The 19,552-nt window shown below is 34.4% G+C and overlaps 3 protein-coding genes across 4 annotated transcripts in view; 2 read left to right on the forward strand and 1 right to left on the reverse strand.

Annotated features, from left to right (window-relative positions):
- The window catches only part of Ccm3 (programmed cell death protein 10 Ccm3), a 242,381-nt gene that overhangs the window by 62,245 nt on the left and 160,584 nt on the right, over window positions 1-19,552 (forward strand). The gene's annotated exons all lie outside the window — the stretch shown is intronic.
- On the forward strand, window positions 1,767-14,313 carry LOC145315479 (chitinase-3-like protein 1). The gene is made up of 16 exons (XM_080155465.1): window positions 1,767-1,861; window positions 2,045-2,156; window positions 2,531-2,625; window positions 3,704-3,785; window positions 5,124-5,203; window positions 5,551-5,881; window positions 6,071-6,168; window positions 6,543-6,658; window positions 6,925-6,998; window positions 7,570-7,666; window positions 8,335-8,497; window positions 9,024-9,085; window positions 9,611-9,777; window positions 11,199-11,251; window positions 12,711-12,794; window positions 13,608-14,313. Exons 1-16 carry the CDS (start codon window positions 1,838-1,840, stop codon window positions 13,746-13,748), a joined length of 1,779 nt encoding a protein of 592 aa, XP_080011591.1. The 5' UTR covers window positions 1,767-1,837; the 3' UTR covers window positions 13,749-14,313.
- Window positions 14,847-19,552, reverse strand: part of LOC145315415 (uncharacterized) — a 76,384-nt gene continuing 71,678 nt past the window's right edge. Inside the window, exons 29-32 of the mRNA XM_080155398.1 lie at window positions 19,117-19,208; window positions 18,262-18,717; window positions 17,597-17,854; window positions 14,847-17,201 (exon numbers count right to left, since the gene is read on the reverse strand). Coding sequence (XP_080011524.1) covers window positions 15,415-17,201; window positions 17,597-17,854; window positions 18,262-18,717; window positions 19,117-19,208 — 2,593 coding nt within the window. The 3' untranslated portion in view covers window positions 14,847-15,414. The remainder of the gene's footprint in view (window positions 17,202-17,596; window positions 17,855-18,261; window positions 18,718-19,116; window positions 19,209-19,552) is intronic.

Consider the following 19,552-nt stretch of genomic DNA (forward strand, 5'->3'; position numbering starts at 1 on the left):
TTGCTGTTTTGTACATTTTGGTTAAAAAACCATTCTAACATAGTTGTAGAACCCGAGGTAGAGTACTAGATTAAATAAAATGTACTGTACAAGTTAGCATATTACCGAGAAATACAATAAAGCTATTTCTACAGGTAGGGTATCAACATAAGCATGAAAATAGACGGTATAAATATTAAATATGTTCTAAATGAAAAGTTCGTAAGCTCAAGTGGGGAAATAAAAAGTCTGTGAGGGATGATAAATATATAGTTGCGCTGCTAATAAAAATGTCAAGTTTATATTTATTGCACATTTAGTTTGCAAATTTTATATTTGCACAGAACAAACCTCTGAAATTCTTTGCAATTTAGTCACTTGACTTTAATTTTGATTACAATTTTTTTTATATTAACTTTAAATTACCGTTGAAAATTTAGATTTATTATATAGCACATCCGCTCATTAGCTTGAATAGGTAAAAGATTCGAATCTCGACTCAACCCTGCGTCACTAAAGACGTTAAAAATGGTTCCAATGTCAGTTGTGCGAAAATAGTATGAGGAATGCCTGGACCAGAAACAGTTAGGAATTCAAAACAAAGGTCGTGCAATAAAAGATCGTGTTTTTTAAGGACGCTTGTCCATGTAGAGGCCTCTAGGGGCGTAGCTGCAAGTACCTAATAACGTTATTGATAAATTATATATTAGTAGATCTTAACATATATTAGATGCATACCTAACTTGTAATCAAAATAGAAATCCCTACAACTCTCGGGATATAAACTTTTTTAGTTGATTTCAATAAAAAACGTCATATACATTAATCTATGAACTAAAGACATCAATAGTAAAAATTAAGTCATAAACTTTTTATGTAATTAGTAGCTATTTTAATAGCGAAGCTAACATAATATCCAGCCGTAGTCAGCACTGATTGAGTTCTACATTTCAGGGTATGTTTATAGCTATTGTATTGTATTTGTTAAAAAGACAAAAAAAATTAAAAGATATTTTACGACAAATGAACTATCATAATAAGATTTCTATGACTTTTACTGAAATTTTATCGGTTGAATTATTAAGTTGAGTGTTCAAACGTTTCAACTACTATTTTTAATCTACAGAAGGGGTAATTTTGAGTATCATCATTGGGGATGCACATCAATTTATTGTCCATTGTCTTTTCCCTTTAGTTCCCTACTATGAGTCATCTGTCAAGAATTATATATATGACTTTATTTCAGTAGTTTATAATGATAATCCATAAACAAATAATTTTTACTTTATCGTTAAGCTTTTTACTTGCTATGTTTGCTTTCAATAAGGGAGTGATGTTTTAATCATGTCAAAGTTCCGTTTATAGATTTTATCAATTATAATTCTTTTTTTTGTATAAATTAATCCAAAAAAGATTGATCTAATAGATAACCTCATAAAATGATAAAGAAACCCCTTCAAGAGAATCTACAGCTTAAAAATTAGTTAGCTATCATTGATAGAAGCTGAGTGATGGTAATAATAAAAAAAGATGCAAATGTGAAAACGGCTAAAAAGCAGTTAAATAGCAGTCAGGCTACTAATGTTAACAAATAGCCAATCATAAATAGTCAGGAAAATCTACACTAAAAAAATCAGACTTCTATCCTTTATAGTATTTGAGAAAATCAAATTTTTCTACCTTACTCGGACAGACAGACAGTCAGACTGAATAGCAGAACCAAAATTATTTGAAGAAAATTAACTTCTAATTCTGATATCTCTATTTCTAAAAATATAAAAGATTAAAAGAATTGTTCTTATACTGAAATTCTAAATTAAGATTTCACTTTGAGTTAGTGTTTGCTCCAGCTAACATCATGGCAAACCTAACTTTATACCTCAAGGAAATTTCAACTTTATCATTATACAATTTCTTGAATTTTTAAAATGAAAAACTAAATATTCGTGAAACTTTTGTCAATTATAGCTTAAGCAATGTAAATATTTTCTAAACATAATAATAACCAAACAAAAATTTTATAATAGTAATTGGGGGAACAAAATGTTAAAGATGAAAATTTCTGAAGATATTTGTTATAATCTCAAGCTTGAGTACTGCCTATGGATTTAGTCTCCAGGGTATTTCCAGTAACGGTAACTGCCAGGAGTATGTCCAGATAACTTCTACATGGACAGGTATTATTCATAAGCTTTCAATAACCAGGGATGGGCTGTTGGACATTATAATTCGCCAGCTTGAAAAGGAATTTATAACCTTACTTTTTTAATTCTGTTAAGTAATTATTGAAAAAATCTGTTTTGTTGAACCCCATGTAATCAAAACTTTGAACTTTGGGAGCTCGTCACAAATGGATTAAAGAAATAACAAAAGTTAGGACTCGTTCTTTAACAAATAAAAATAATATTTAACAGTTTTAAAGTTCCCAGCAATCTTAAAAATATTTGATACAAAATTTTGAGCACTTCACACAAAGTTCCTTGTTGAGAACTGACGCCCCTCCCCCTGTACCTTTCCCCTTATTCTTTAATTAAATTTTAAATTTATATAGGTAACATGGCTGGTAGCTTAAACCTTGCAGTTGAGAATGATATGAAGACATACTCCATCTCAGTAACAACAGATATACCTCTAAAAAACTTTCAGGTTTACAGTGTTTTAATGAAATAAGGATGACAACATTAATAAGTAGTTAACAAGAATAAAATAAGGTATATATTTATATATTATAATAAAGCAAATTTTAGAGTTATTTAATTTATTCTCCCAATGTTGCGAATTTTTAACTTTAGAAACTAGATTTTCAATAAAGAGAATAATAGCTTTCACAATAGTGCGTTAAGTTGTGAGTAAGATTCCAGTCAAAGGCGCTTATTAAGTCTAACTGTTCTTCATGTTGACGAAACGCATATAATTAATTAAACGCATATTTAAAAAAAGTTTGACCTAATAAGAGATTTTGACTGGAATCTTTTCTTAACTTTACGCAATTTTGTTAAAGCTATTATTCCCTTTGTATTGATGTACAAAACATACACTATGTATTGCAGGATCTCTAAGAAGAAATCCCATCTTTAAAATTTAAAAAAATCAATTTACTTGATGAAACTGTAAAAAAATAAATGCTTTATTATGCTTTTTTTATTTAATTTGCCTGACATAAGCTTTATACACAGCATTATGAACAGTATTAGTAATAAGTGGCGTGCACAGAGGTTCATCAGAGGGATATGTAGCTTTAAGGTGTGAAAAAATCAAGGCAGGCCTTCTCATTTCAATTTTAAGGGAGGTGTTTACACCCATCCGTACGTTAAGTAGTAAACAAACAAACTAAAAACTACCCTCTCCCATTCGAGAAAGCCCAATCTGTCCCGATTTTGTATCACTTTTAAAAAGTGCGATTCCTGTGACGTCATATAAAAAGGGAAGAGGGGAAAAAAATCTCTTCCCTTTTCTCCCATCTCTTTTGAAGAGATTTTCTTCCCCCCTTCCCTTTTCTTTCCCGAAACGTATATGACGTAACTGGAGTCGCACTTTTAAAAGTGATACAAAATCAGGACAGATTGGGCTTTCTCTCCCATTCCCTTACAGTCAAATCATTTTGAAACAAGTGAGGTGGGTGTAGTTATCTTTGTTAAACAATAAACAATGCCAGAAATTATAATTTAGTAGAAGCATATAGGGTTAAGAAGGCTCTATGTCTATATATCTATTTAATTTTCAGCTCTGGAATGCGGATGTTAGCCCCAACTCTGGAACCAGCTTCACCATAACTCCTAAATCTTGGTTTAGCGGACAGAATGCAGGTAACCCGGAGGACTTGGACCCGCAGGATTATATATAAACCTGATACACCCTGGGGCATCTGTATTTTGAATTGTTTTAAACTTTGGGGTATAGTCCCTTTCGTGGCAACGCCTCTTAGGGCGCATTTCTTCATATTTTCACAGTAGCTTTTGATAGGTTAAGTTAGGGTAGATGATTACCCCGCAGAGTTAGACAATTGGCCCCTCAGGGTTAGAGCCCCTGCAAGGGCTAGAAATAGGGTAAAAGTTACTTTTGAAATAGGATAAAACGCCCCTTAAGAGACGTTGCCACGAAAGGGACTATACAATAACTTTGAAATGGTAATTTAGTATTGTATCAAATACTTTCGTAAAGTCAGAGAATTGTTATCTTTTTCTCGTAGACCTAACAATACGTAATATCCTGGCCGCTAGAATAAATAAATGAAAGTCTTGTTGCTTCCTCACAAAGTACCTGTTGGGCACTAAAACATACAACTATTCAAAAAAAAAATAAGGAGAGAGGTGTTTTTTTTTATTTCTAACGTCTGCAGATAGCCCTATCCCTTCGTCGCCTATACTTGTTTTGCTATACTGTACGCAACATAACCAAACAAAAAGCGAAATATTACCCCTCTCCACTTATTTTCAATAAAAAATTTAACAATTTATAGTCTTTTTTACTCTCATACCTCTAATAAAGGTTTCGTGATTTTAATTGTAAAGAAAACTATAGACGTAGTAATTTACGTATTATAGATGTAACTGTACAATGTAAGTAAATATTTGATTAGTAATATTGCTCTAATTTTAGAACAAATAAGAAAACATGTAAAGTAGCCAAAAGTGACATGATATGTATAAATAAATAACATTTGTTTGATATACAAACCTAAATAGTAAATACATACATAAATAAGTGTTATTTGCGTCATTAGCAACTTTGTATTATGTTTTTTCCTCATTTTAAGTTGCAAGGATATTCTAAAGTTGACCATGTCTGTCTGCTTTATCTCTATTTCTCTTTATCTTAAACTAAACTTAGATAACATCAATGTTAACATTAAAAAAAGTTTTAATTAGAATAATTACGTCCAAAAGTATCAAGAGATGTTTAGAGATAAAAAAAATACATTACAAACAGAAGACATAGGTATGTAAACAAAATCTAATTTGACAGTAATATGTCAGCCAGAGTCATATTTATCTAACGCTTCATTGTCGACATAAAATGTGATTAATGACATGTCAGTAACATGTCAGCCATAACCTTCCCTTAATACCATGCATAATCTATGTTTAATCCATGTTTAATCCATGGAAACTACATGGCAACTTTTTGACAGGTACTGTATTCAGGTAGCATCCTGATGCTGGGATTCCAGGTTACCTTCTCTGGAGAAAACCTGCCAACCTTTACCTCCATCAGTATGGACGATGTAAGTAATATTTGATAGTAGCAAAGCTATTCTATGATTCCAATTTCCGTGGAAACTATTACAGATAGATGCCGACCCCTTGATTGCTGCTATTCTTGATCAATGAGCATCTATTCCAAACTCATTTTTTTCAAATGTCCTTCTTTCATACTATAGGCGAAGAGATATACTTAAGTCCTTCATATGAAGTTTCTTGAGAATTTCACTACTGTAATGTTTTTTGACTTCTTGATATCGAACAAAAATAAGAACAATATCGGTTCAGATGTTAGCAAGATCCTTTTGTACATACAGATAGACAGATTGACAACCTGTTACTTTTATTAAAAAATAAACAAAATTTTAAGGGAACAGCAGTTACTTCATTTTGCTCAAACTCTAATCCAACAGCTGCACCAACCACAGCTGCTCCAACCACTGAACCTCCAACCACAGCAGCTCCAACCACAGCTGCTCCAACAACAGCTGCTCCAACCACAGCAGCTCCAACCACAGCTGCTCCAACCACAGCAGCTCCAACCACAGCTACTCAAACCACAGCAGCTCCAACCACAGCTGCTCCATCAACAGCAGCTCCAACCACAGCAGCTCCAACAACAACAGCTGAAACTGCATCCCCTGCAAAGCCTATGAAGAAGATTGTTTGCTATTATCCGAATTGGCCTTTTTATAGACCAGGTGTTTATTTTCAAATTCAACAAAAAGCCTTTTTACAATTAACTCTTGTTGGTCTGTTTTATAGTTAGAGAGAGGTTTGCAATTTTTAGTCAGCCGACAATTTTCCACTCCTATGCTTGTCTGTACGCTCCATATATGTTTTAGTTATTCCAAATTCTTTAATATACTTTATTCCTGTAACTTTTATAGGACTCGGAAAGTACTCTGTAAGAGATATTGACCCCACACTGTGTACTCATTTCATCTACTCATTTGCTGTACTCAACCAGTATTCACTTATTATGGAGGTATTTTTTTTCATATGCTTTCTACACAAAAAGTTAGATATTCCATATTTTAATTTTAAATTATGTTTTTTTTATTTTATTTTTGTCATAAATATTTTCAGTGCTTTCCTACAAAGTGCCTTTTAAGCTAAAATCTCCCTCCACTCTCATTATATTTGAAATTTATTTAAAATATGGGAGTAGGGGAGTTTTTTTTACTATGTTTTACTCCTGCGGGTCTTCCCAGTAACCAATATAATTTAGCCTTACCTGAAATAAAGTAATAAAAAAATACCCCCCCCCCTTTTTTATTTCAAGTAATCATTGTAATAGTACAATATCAAAAAGTCACTTTTATTGAAAAGTAATGAAATTTTAATATTGTTACTTGTCAGGTGTTTGATACCTGGGTTGATCTGGACCTTGGAGGTTTCCGTCAGTTTGTCAGTCTCAAGAATCAATATCCAGAAAAGAAGTTTCTCATTGCTCTGGGAGGATGGAATGATTCCAGGTTTGTTTTAGATTTAAATTCTCTAGGAGTGTTACTCTGTCAGATCCTAATTAGGGTAATAAAAAAAAGTATATGGTATTGGTCATAAAAATAGAGTAACAACTTATCAATATTATTTAATTGTATTAATATGTTACTTTTTATAGAACCTACTACTTTGTATTATAGATTTGTTTTTGGTAGGTTACTTATATTTAGATACGGCATATATCTCAATAAAAATTAATTCAATAATTGTAACTTATAACAATTATTATTATATTTAGGACTAACAAGTATTCCAACTTGTTAAAGGACGCCAGTAAGAGGGCCAGGTTTGTGTCTGAATCTGTCAAATTTCTACAGGAATGATAAACAACTCAATTAATCAAATATTCAAATAAAATAATAATCTGTAAAGATTGTTTGAATCATAAAAGAAATGTATAGCAGAATTTTCTACAAGATATTAAGAATTGAAATAAATAATGTTGCCATACAGACAATGAAAAGCAAAAAAGATAACCTTACAGTATAAAAAATACCTTACCTTTTCATCAATTATTGCGTCTTTTGTTGCGTCTTTAAACGACTGACCGACAGACAAAGTAAGTTTGATTACTGGATGCTCTTTTGAATTAGATATAAGCACAAAAAATAACAACAACATATCTTAGAAAGCAGCCGAGAAAATCAAATTTCCCAGCATAGGGCGTTACGGAATGGCGGACTATAATGAACAAGTAAAGTCCTGGTGACATTTGCCAATTGGTTCCACTTCGCTGCTATCGATGCTGAAGGCGTTGACACGGTCAGACAAAGTGAATTAAAGAATTAAAGTGAATTTGTTACCAAAAAGAAATATTAAATATTCTACTCTATGTATAAGAATAAAAATTATGAAACAATAGTTGGTTATCTTTACTGTGGTGTACAGGAATATGGATTTGATGGTCTTGACCTGGATTATGAGTATCCAGCCTTTGAACAGGATGTCTCAGAGAAACATACATTTGCTGCATGGTGCAAGTAAGATCATTTTAAAAGTACTATTGAAAAATATCTTAGGCCTAGGCTACGCCAATTTCGTTATTCTATGAAATATAAGAAATAAATTAGCTTTAGAAACATTTTTTAGGATTTAGGGACTTTGCCTATCCGTCCGTCTGTAAGAAAAAGTATTTCTTTTCTGCTGCAATTTAAATTAAACCACTCATTTTCAGTATAAAAGTTACCCTATACCAATGATCATCGAGTTTATAATTCACTTTGTCCGTTGTTCAATCAGTAATGCTACAAGAATATGAAATTGAAAAATATAAGACATACGTAAAAGGTTTCGTGATTTTTAAATATTATTATATTTCATTTTTGACAGATGAATATATGCTCTGTAAATCACTTTGTTCGTCTGTCTATGATTTATTTGTACTTCGCTATTTTACCTACGGATGGTGTCAACCTTCAGGCTTAGTAAACAAAGATATTTAAATTTTTCAAAAATGTAGGACAGATTGTCATTGAATACATGAGCTTTGCATTTAACTTTTTTTTTTTTACATTTCTATGTAATTTTGTGGTTAATATATAGAATTAAACCAATTTACATTGCTGCTAAATGCTTTTGAAAAAGATTTGGTCGATGAAACATTCTGAAATAATAAATTGAAAATTAATCTGAAAAATCAAATTTAAAGGGAGCTTAAAGAAGCATTTGAGCCTTATGGTTATGAACTAACAGCTGCTGTAGCCGCTGGCAAGGACAAAATAGACGCTGGTTATGATGTTCCCGAGATCTCCAAGTACCTGGATGCCATACACATTATGTCTTATGATCTACATGGCTCTTGGGAAGATACAGTAAGAATTTCCACTTTGAAAATGTATAATAGAAAGTATGTCCTGTAATTTTTTTTGATTTTTGGAGGCAAGAAAGGGGAAATTGGACTGTAAATTACAATGACTCCATCTAAGTTTTATGAACACTTCTCTCATTCGGTGGCTTGAAAATGAGGGAGATGAGAGGAGAAAAGGGAAACAAAACCCCTAATAAGGATATGGATAATCCCTCATTTTTATGACGTCACGTGCTGATTTTTTGAGCGACTTTCTTCACATACCTTGAAAACTTTGAGTGTTTTTTATTATAAAATCTGGATTGATTGATTTATTAACAAGCAGTGTCCAAACTTTTCAACCCATTATTCTTATCTACAGAATTAAGGAATAACTTTATCAGTATTATGTATTTGCAATATAGCTATATAATTTGTATACTATACCTTCTTATAGAAAATAATGAACTTATGGGCAAGAACGTATAAGCATTTTTTTGATGGGGGGGGGGGGTAATCAACAAAAATTAACTGATATATCATTATTTAAGGTGAATCACCACGCCCCTATGACAGTTGAAGACCCTGAAGATTTTCTGACAGTTGACTATGCGTAAGTTATTTTAGATTTGATACACGACATGATGGTTGGTTGCTCTTCTCATTCATTTTTTATACTAATCATAATAGAACTAAATTAGGAAAACGCATACAAAATTGGGTTATTATCATGAGTATTAACTTTTTGGATACAAAGTTTAAAATTAGGTGATTAATATCAGAGAATAAAATTACTTGAAATAAATACTAGGCAAAATTCTTAAAGATTTCTTAGGGTAGCTAAGATGTTAGCTAAGATATATATATGTAGGAATAAATGCCAAATCCTATAAATTTTTATTGGATAGCCTATTATTTCGGTTTTCCTTTATATTTAAGTTAGGCTTATGAAGCCAAAGGAAAATTTATGGGATTTAACCTAAACACGACGGTAAAAAAAACTCATAGAATAGAAAATTTTATAGAATTATGCCCATTTTGACTTATAGAAGGATGACTTTGCCAATTTAAATTAATTTTGTCCTTTCCCTTCGTTGTTAAGAGTCTTTTAAAGTTAATAATTTTTTTTATTTTAAAGGGTCAAGTATTGGCTTGAACTTGGATGTCCCAAGGAGAAATTGATTGTGGGCATACCCACCTATGCCAGGACATTTACCTTGTCTGATCCTGCCAGAACAGGCATAGGAGCTCCAGCCAGTGGTCCTGGCAACATGGGACCTGTCACTGGAGCTGAAGGATTCTTAGGTAAATTAATCGATATATTATTACTTGGATGTTGCACCAGATTTTCATGTATTCTGATAAAGTGATGCTCGCAGCTGACTAAAATAACGATACTCCCCATACACCTCCTTTACCACATCCCCTTTTTACAACTGGATAAATGAACTGACCAATAAATGAGTATTATCAAGCTAAATTAAAGAGATATTTTCCACCTGTCCATATATCCACGTATATCCTAAATATATCCATTGTTATACTACAGTTTGGGCTGTTATAGTTTAAGACTTTTAGCTTAATATTTTCACCAGTTGTGTAAATAATTTTTCAATTCAAAGGGTTATTTTTTGTTATGCAACCCTCATGAGGCCAACTTAAAGTTCTTATAACTTAAATTTAATACTATGTTGTACAGTAATGGATGTAAAATATACGTGGATATTATGACAGTAGAAAATTTGTAGTCAATTAGCTTGCTAACATGAAACTCGTTCATTGATCAGTTCATCCAGTAGGATGGGAGGGGATTGGTTAAAAGGGTGCTTATAAGAAATCGTTTTTTAGCCAGCTGCGTGTCTCACTTATTACAGAACATAAAAATCTGGCGTAAGATCCAAGTAATAATATATCCATTTGCACAGTTATAATTCATACAGGGTCCAGCATTTTAAATCATAACTGAAAAAAAATTCTTTATCTTTCTTAAAAACTCTTATTTACCTAATATTTATAGTTTGCTAAAAATTACTTAATTAAGCAAAAAAGTTTGTATTTGCATGCAAAGATAAGAAGAAATTTGACCATGACTTAAACAAGAATGAAAACATCAATAGAGTGAAGTAGAATATTTGAAAATGCCTTCAGATTCTATTTTACAGCCAGAATCCATATTTTTTCAAGGCAAACTGAACCTACCCAGTTGATATGCTTTACCAAACATTTTCACACGAGGTTTTCTTTCCAAACGGCATGAAAAATCAATATTTTAAAAGTATTGGAAGGAGAGGTAGTGTAATTCCCTAGTAAACATTTTGGATTTATTTTAAAAAATGGAAAACAATAATCTTTATGAAGAGGTTTAGTGATGAGGTTTTAAGAAATTCCAAATAGGATTTAATTTCACAAATATAAAGTAACATTCTTATTCTACAAATAAGATATGTTTTTCAAGTATGGCTTCAAAACCTATTATTATCCGCTGGATTAATACCGGTTCTCAATCATACTGAAAAATCAAGTAGAGCATCGTATACAGCCAAATTTCCACGAATTAAAATAAAAAAAACATAGAATTAATACCTTCCAGTTTTGTTAGCCTTGGCCTTTGGTCCCTCGGGGCTAACAAAGTCAGTTTTAATCTTATGATTTTTTATTTTAATATCCGCAGAAAGCTGTCTATTATACTTTGCGATAAATAACTGATATTTGTTTTATTGGTTTAGGCTATCAAGAAGTATGTATGATGTTAGCTGAAGGAGGATGGACTGTCAGTGAGGTATGCTCATTTATTATATCGTATTATAGACATATTTCTGCTTATATTCATGGAAAATTGTCTGTAATAGGATGCTGTACATGATTTTCAGTATTACTGGGAACCGGTTCCAATCTAACGGATTTTAATTAGTTTGGAGACAATACTGGAAAATAATATAAGACAACAAATAAAAAATTAACGATATGTAAAGTCATCTATAATACAAAGTCTGTCTGTCCGTCTGAAGCTTAAGATCTCGGTAACCGCTAAACCGAATGGGCTCTACTCTTCAGGGAATATACCTACTGGTCCTGTGGTGGTTTTAAGATATTTTCTTGGGGGTTGGGAAACCCCTAACCTCCCCAAAAACCAAAAATCCCCTCCCCCATTTTTTTTTTTTTATATTGCAGAAGATTTCCTTGGTCCTTTTTTTTGCAGAAGATTTCCTTGGTCCTCTTACGAATTTCACCTTAATTTTTTTTTATCACCTCTTGGGGCAAAGCCCCTAGAGGCTAGGGGCGAAGTCGCTAGTGATTTATAAAGTAGTCCTTTTTTGTATTTCTGTAAAGATCTCGATCACAACTGCTACGATTGATTCCTTTATTTTAGGAAGCTGCACATAACTTTTCGGGCTTTTTTCTACCTCCTAGCCTTATTCCCATATCTAATACTAGCGGCTACGCCCCTAGAGGCCTCTAGGGGCACTTGTGGAGAGAGTCGAATTTAATAATTCAATTTCTTATTTTAGATTTTAAAAGAAAAGTAAAAGTTGCCCCCCCTCCCCTCATTATTATTTTTAGTTAAAAAAATTCAAATATTTTATAAACCTTCCCGGGACCTATGAGAAGCTACCCTGTTAAGGAGAACCCGATCGGTTCAGCGGTTAGCGAGATCCTTCGCTACAAACAAACAAACAGACAGACAAACAGACACACAGACATCGTTCTACTTTGTATTATAGATAAGCCCATGGATGTTAGGAGTGTAGCAGATAGTCATCTATATTGAATATTGATGTCGGTCCGTCCCTTAAGATCTCGGTAATTACTGAACAGATTGAATTCTACTCTTCAGAGAATATACCTACTTATCCTGTGGTGGTTTTAGGCTATTTTCTTGGGGGTTGGTACACCCTAATCCCCCCCCCCCAAAAAAAAAAAAATCCCCCTCAATAAAAAAAAATAATTTGAAATTAGTACTGGCAGCATCAGAGGTAATGGATTTTTTTTTATTTTCTCTTGGGGCAAAGCGAAGCCGCTAGTATTATATAAATTAGTTATGTTTTTTTTCAGATTTTAATAATTTTGAACTGAGAGATATACCGTATTGGTTTTAGGCTATTTTTCTATCCCCATTTATACCAACTGAATACAAAGCCCCCAAGTGCTAAGGGCGCAGTAGTTCTGTCTAAATAGATGAACAGATTAATTGAAAAAAACTATAAAAAGAATTCTGCTAATTTTAGTTTAAAATTTAGGTTACAGATGGCAGCAGAGGTCCTTATGCTTACAAAGGAAATCAATGGATTGGTTATGATGATGTTCAGACTGCTAAACAAAAGGTAAATTCAAATAATGAATTAATTATTACTTGGATCTTACACCAGATTATCATGTACTCTATTAAAGTGAAACTTGTAGCATAACGATCCCCAAATCCACCCCCTCATACTGGATGAACGAAGTGTAAGTGAACTCCGTGATAGCAACCTTAATTGACAATTTTTCCCCTGTCATAATATCCACTGATATTCAAATAAATGAGAAGCTGATATTTCTATTCATAAGAATCCCTAACATAAAACTAAGCGTATGCAAAAAAAAAGAGGGCATATAAGAAGTGGTTAGCAGGACTTTAAAGAACATTTTCACAGTGAGGTGTCCACACCCTCCCTTGTATTAATGTTATATTACCTTTCTTTCCTTTCTTGAAATGAAAATGGACAAGATATCAATTTTAAATGAATTTTTATTTTAAGACCAGGGAGGGAGTAGACAATTAATTGTAATTACACCGTTTCCTAAAGTTTTTAACGCCGTTTCTTATCCTTCAGCTCAAATTTTAGTCTATTATATAATTCCGATCGTCTATGTGTCTGAAATGTTTTGGAGAAAATTAATTTTTAATCGGCTACTATTTAATATACCCGATAGTAATGCCAGGGCTCGATAGCCGAGCGTAAGCCTCAGTGATTTCTTGATATAAAAACTTTAGAGTTCAGCTGGATATCTAAACCTGTTCCGGCCTAAACAGACAGTCCATCTTGCGGATTTTTTTGCGCACCATTTTTGAATTTGAGTCTTATGCGCAACTGCCGAGTCCTGAGAAATACCACTTATTTTATGGGTTTACTTATACCATCGAAATATTGTAGGCTCAATACGTGTTGGACAATGACCTCGGGGGTGCAATGTTTTGGGACCTCCCATCTGATGATTTCAACAGCAGATGTCTCACTGGGAGATATCCTATCATATCAGCTGTTTATGATACTCTTACAGACAACCAACAATAAGAGTATTAGAGCATGAAGAAGACAATGCACGAACGAGAGCAAGTTATCTTATTAACTTAAACTATAATGATCTTTATTTTTATGTTAATATGCTAGGCTTCTTTTAAATATAAGATAAATGCGCAAAAAAATAAGTCTTATGAAGAATTAAATGAAAAAAGAATAATATCAATAATCTTAAATGCTAAGACACAAAAGTATACTATTAACTATTGGAAATAATTTATAAATACGTCAGTTCAGTTCGGTTGCCTTTAATAAATTCGATTGTTTTTGACACATTGAAGTAAGCAAAGCATTTGATCGACAAAACATAATTTCTTTAAACGGAAACATTATAAATTTTTTTCTAATTCATTTACTTTAGATTTGACAGAAATCTAGTCTTTAGACAAAAAAATAACGAGATTAATGCTTGAAAGTGCACGATTTCTTGCTCAAATTGTAAAGTTATGCATAGTCCACTTTGTAGCGAAAGCAACATCAACATAAAAAAATTCAATACACTTTCTTTTTGTAAAATTTGTTTTAAAAATATATATTTATTAATATATTTTTCTTTAACTTTGTAATAATAATTTTATAAGCCATTTTCCTTTTACAACCACTTTTAAGAACCAAAGTTTTCCAGAGAAAAATATTGAAAGCGTTATCTGTCAATAAAGTTTCATAATACCATCATTCGAGTCAATTGAGATTAAAATCCGATAAATACAAGAAAAATACGGTTGAACACAAAGACCTCACGGAGAAACAATGATGACAACATTTATAAGAAACGAAGCACTAAAAATTCACTGAAGGACGATCAGAAAAAAATGAATAAAGAAGATATTCAGTTGATAAATATCCAACATCTCATAGAAATCACAAAACCTTTGATGTCTTTTTTATGCATGAGCAACCGAATGACAGACAATGTAAATTATACACTAGAAGTTTGTTGATACAGGGAATCTTCACTAAACATTTTCAGCCGTCTTTTTCCAGTTAATTATAGAGTGGCTTTGCCAATAAAACAGAATGTGATTCCATACTATGAAAACCCATAGAAATATTTATAAGGTAATGAATTTACTAAAATGAGGAACACAAAAATTATACTTTAAAATTTTACTTAACAGAACATATACCTAATAATAAGAATATGCTTTAAAACAAAAATATTTCATATTCATGTATACACATACAGACAAATTCACAAATTACAATTATCACATCATTTTTAGTTTCAATAATTTATAATATTATTATAATTTATATAAGACCTGAATGAACAAGGCTATCTATCTATGTATAATTATATCTACAGCATTTAAATTTATGCTGTTTAAATAAAATTGGTAATTTATGCTTTTATCGAAAGTTGTTTACTTTAATTAAAATGTTTAAAATTAAAAACTTTGTACTATTGAACAAAATAAAATGAATAGAAGCTAGTAAAATAAATAAAATTGCTATTGGTAAAAGGTGTTAACCTACACGGCGCAGATTTATTAATAATTTCAAGGATCTTTCATCACATTTGCATTTATCATTAAATATTATATTCTGGAATAATATTATTTTAGAATTTTTGTATTTTCTTCGTTTTCTTTAAAAGAACAAGCTCTGTCTGAATATATTTTCATTGTGTTGTATTTGTCCCAGTTTTATATGGAAGCATTCACTGACCAACCTCAGATCCGTGGACCGAGGCATCATCCAGCCCGTGAACAGATTCATGCATAGATCCTGTCATGCTGGGGGCAGGCGTGGGGTTCAAACTGACGCCCTGCAGGCTCGGGGCTGGCGTCGGATTAAGGCTAACCCCTTGAAGGCTTGGTGTCGGGGTGGGATTTAACCCAGCCACCCCCTGGAGGCTTAGGCCGTGGCCGGGTTGTGCGCTAAGGCTGATGCGGTGTTGCATAGGGGCGGCGGCCGCCGCGTGATTAAACAATATTTGTTGTTGGGGCTGCTGTTGCTGCATTGTCAGTTGTCCCACAGCTGTCGGACCAGCTGCAAATCCGGCTGAGCCACCGTAATCAGGTAAGGAAGGATAACTAGCACCCATTGGCAAGCCATGGTTAACTGAAAGGTTAGAGATGCTGGCAGGATTGATCATACCGCCGGCAGCTCCGCCGCCTAAATGACCACCTGACAGCTGCGCCATTGAAACTGGATGCTGTTGCATAAGGCCAAGGTTTGGATTCACCAGGTTAATATGTGGACTGCCGGCAGCAGCCGCCGCAGCAACTAAATGACTGCTAGCCGCTGGATTTGTGTGGGTCAAACGACCACCGGTAACTGGGTCAGGTATAATTAACGAGCCTGGAGGTGCGGTCGCTAGCTGGCTGCCAGAATTTGGATATGTTGCTCCGTACTGAGTATTGTTAAGGTGGCCGGCAGCGGCGGCAAAACCGCCAGCACTTTGTGGCTGATGCTGCAACACTTGACCGCCGTGGATAGTGTTGTAATGTAGACCTGGATGGTTGTTTCCTGTCAAAATGTGCGGAGAACTTGGGTTGCCGAGTTGCAGGCCCTGATATCGTGCCTGTGGCATCTGAATGGAGTACATGCCCGTTTGTGATGCATTCGGCATCACCATGGTGTATTGCGACATACCGCCTGCACCGGTGCCGCTTATCGCGTTATAACCACCGATGCTTGGTTGTGCATTGCTTGACATAATCGGCTGTCTGATGGAATGTGTTTCACCTCCTAGGAGGTTTGGCTGTTGCGCAGCCGCCAACCCGGACAGTCCTTGTGGGTGTGAATGTAGTTCTTGGTGCCTAAGATGCTCCGGCACTAAACTTGGAGACATGGACCGTTGCTGCGGACGGTACACTAAATGTTCTGGTTGTTGCTGCTGTAACGGAGCAGCTTGCTGCTGCTGTTGTGCAGGTCGGAAAAAGTGTTGACCACTGGCAGGATCATACAAAATACCTGCGGATGGTGGTGTAAGGTTGTATTGCGCGGCAGGATTGATTCCACTGGTAATGCTGGCAACAGATCCGGGTCTGGTCGGTTCATGGCTTAATTCTTTCTGGTATCCACCTGCTTGAGGTGGCTGCTGTCCGCCCATAGAAGCTCCCGAGGTAGCAACATTTGAAGCTACCTGCTGAATAACCGACACGTGAGAAACGGCTACAGATGTTGGCGGCTGTTGTTGGGCCGCCATGTTGCCAGGATACATATTTGGCTGCTCAATGTTGCTTGTCTTCCGTTCTGGCTTCTGTTGTAGGCTTGTGTCCTGAACAAATCGCAGCAAACCTTCGGTGTAAGTTCTACCGCGTGTCGGGGTGTTATTCCCGCTTCCCTCTGCTCCACTGTCGGAGAATGAATCCCGCTTTTGTGTGAGTTCTATGGGCAGGGTTCTGATGGGCTCTGATTGGACAGAGGCACAATCCACTCTGTCGGAAATTTGACGGTTCTCCACGGTTGTCATGTCTTTGTGCTCGTTGCCAGATATACCTAAAAATAAATTTTAGTGTAATGCTTCAAATAAATTTTTTAACACCATTTATGCAGGAATAGGTTATAGCCAACAAGCGAAATAAATCTAAAATAATATTTTGGAGACAGATAAAAAAGACGCCAATTCTACTTAGTTGCCCCCCAACGACAGCTGAAAATCACGCTAAGGTTTCGCAATTTCTTTCCGAATAATTTCGTTGTTGGTATAAGCCGCCTTATTTATTACCGTTCTTACAATTTTAGAAGAAAAATTCATCAAACATGTAGGTTTAAAAAAATAGATGAAGCTTCAATAAATATCCTAAATCTTCTTTATAATTAGATACAATGCAATATTTAGCGATAAATAATAGAAAAAGAAAACTATTTTATGAATTAAAAAAAACGTGTACCTGCGTCCTGTTGATGTGCAGCGCCTCCAGGTGAGCACTGTTGTTGCTGATGCATCATACCACCGCCATTATTATTCAGCTGCTGACTCAACAAGCCGCCATTATTGTTCAGCTGCTGTGTCAACAAGCCACCATTGTTATTATTACTATTATTGACAGCTGCTAGCTGTTGCTGCTGTCGAACTAGACCCGTGTTGGAGAATTGTAGAGGATGTGTGGCCGCCGAAAGGTCGCCACTCATTGGAGGATTTGTTCCACCTAAAACAATTTGAGTCATTTTCTTCATTATCACTTATTCCCTTATGATCACCCTATTATAGTAATAAGCTTTTTGTCTGTAGCGAAGGATCTCGCTAAACACTGAACCGATATGGTTCTCCTTTATAGTGATGCTTTATATAGGTCCTGATGTGGTTTCAGGCTATTTAATTTTTTTATAAATTAGTTTGGGTATGGTTTCATGCTATTTTTCTGCTCTCCATATACCTTCAAATATAAAGCCCCTAGACGCTAGAGGCGCAGCCGCTAGTATGGAGTAAAGGACACATGGTTTTAAAAGAATGAAAAACCGAAATTAGTTACTTGTAAAGCAAAGCTAAATAAAATATTGGGTTGAGATGGATCATTAGTCTTTTAAGCCATAAATATTGTAACTATAAAACTACCTGGAGACTGACTAGAAGAGATCATTTGTTGTTGATATTGCTGCTGTTGCTGTTGTTGTTGTTGTATACTCGCATGCAACATTCCACCCGCAGTTCTAACCGCCTGTTGCGGCTGACTCATCCCAATAATTGCACCATTGCTGCTGTGAATACGACCGTTGGCATCAACAATAGTTTGGTTTCCTAACCCGCCGTTGGCGGTTTGTGCAATAACAGTCTGCTGTTGCGGCTGTTGGGGTGATAGTGTGACGTTACCGGTTAACGTCTGCGGGGCACTGACAACCACCATTTGTTGATGACCGGGCGGTCCGACCGGGACCAGAACCTGCTGTCCGTGGGACAGGCCGACGCCTGTGGAGAATGGTTGGTTGACGGCCTGCATTCCGCTGGAAAATATTGTGCTGGGTTGGTGTGGGTGCTGTGGTCCTACCCCAGATACCATCACTTGGCCCAGGCCTAAAAACAAAATTTTAAACAATGAAGTATACATTTTACAAACAGTATGTTTAAAATGTTTTTTTTTCTGCATTAAGATTATATCATAATATCATATGACAGACGCAAAAAAACGAGGGTAAATAGACATTAATTGGATTGTATAGTTAATTTCTGTGTTTACAACTCGTATTGATATTGAGTTATATTTATTGCTTTAAACACATCAAAAATGCTAAAAGATTTAAATCTCCAAAATTTTTAACAGTTCGATATTCAACAATGAAAAAACAGACAAATTGAAATCAGAAGCAATGAAATGTTTTTTAATTAGTGGAAATGGTAAAAAAGACACTGTTTTTTTTTAATAAAAACTGTTCCACGTATAGCTGTGCATTATTCATAAAAATATATTTGTACCTGACACTGAAACTATTCTGGGGCCAAGGTTTAGGAATTGCTGGTTCATGGAAGCCATAGGGCTAGCACAACTAGGGTTCACATATGCAACTCTAAACATAATTAATCCTTTTAAAATAAGTAACAGGAAGTATGTCTATATATCTCTCTATAACCGCTGAACCGATATTGTTTATTGTTTATTGCTTGTATACCCAAGTAGGGTCATAGTAAGAGGTCTGAATAACTAGGCCAAAGTATGAATATGACTAGGTATGAAGTCTTTTCTTGAATGTAGATAAAGTCAGGGCCTTTTCCTCAGGAAGATCATATGGTCCACAAAATGTTTATAACTATTTTAGAGGAAAATACCAAAACCCTTTATAGACAAATCGATCTGGAAAAAATGGAAAACCCCCCAAATTTTTATTTCATTTCCTTTTTAGATCTAAAATTT

Source organism: Acartia tonsa, chromosome 1 (genome assembly GCF_053477335.1).
Source record: "Acartia tonsa isolate MP-2025a chromosome 1, ASM5347733v1, whole genome shotgun sequence".
NCBI lineage: Eukaryota > Metazoa > Arthropoda > Copepoda > Calanoida > Acartiidae > Acartia > Acartia tonsa.